The 250-nt window shown below is 60.8% G+C and overlaps 1 protein-coding gene across 1 annotated transcript in view; it reads left to right on the top strand.

Annotated features, from left to right (window-relative positions):
• Positions 1–250, top strand: part of FAM110B (family with sequence similarity 110, member B) — a 2,121-nt gene that overhangs the window by 188 nt on the left and 1,683 nt on the right. The window contains exon 2 of the mRNA XM_010142874.1: positions 1–224. This exon is cut by the window's left edge and continues 4 nt beyond it. Coding sequence (XP_010141176.1) covers positions 1–224 — 224 coding nt within the window. The remainder of the gene's footprint in view (positions 225–250) is intronic.

Genomic DNA, 250 nt, shown 5'->3' with positions numbered 1-250 from the left:
ACAGGTAGCATGGTGAAGCCGGTCAGCCCTGCCGTGACTTTCACGTCTGCCGTTCCCCTCCGGATCCTGAACAAAGGACCCGACTATTTTCGCAGGCAGGCGGAGCCTAATCCAAAAAGACTGAGCGCGGTGGAGAGGCTAGAAGCCGACAAGGCAAAATACGTCAAGAGCCAGGAGGTCATCAATGCCAAGCAGGAGCCCGTGAAGCCGGCGGTGCTGGCGAAGCCGCCGGTCTGTCCCGCGGCCAAGC

Source organism: Buceros rhinoceros, unplaced genomic scaffold (genome assembly GCF_000710305.1).
Source record: "Buceros rhinoceros silvestris isolate BGI_N320 unplaced genomic scaffold, ASM71030v1 scaffold16789, whole genome shotgun sequence".
Lineage (NCBI taxonomy): Eukaryota > Metazoa > Chordata > Aves > Bucerotiformes > Bucerotidae > Buceros > Buceros rhinoceros.
Note: the sequence above shows the minus strand (reverse complement) of the source record. Positions and strands in the feature narration are given on the sequence as shown.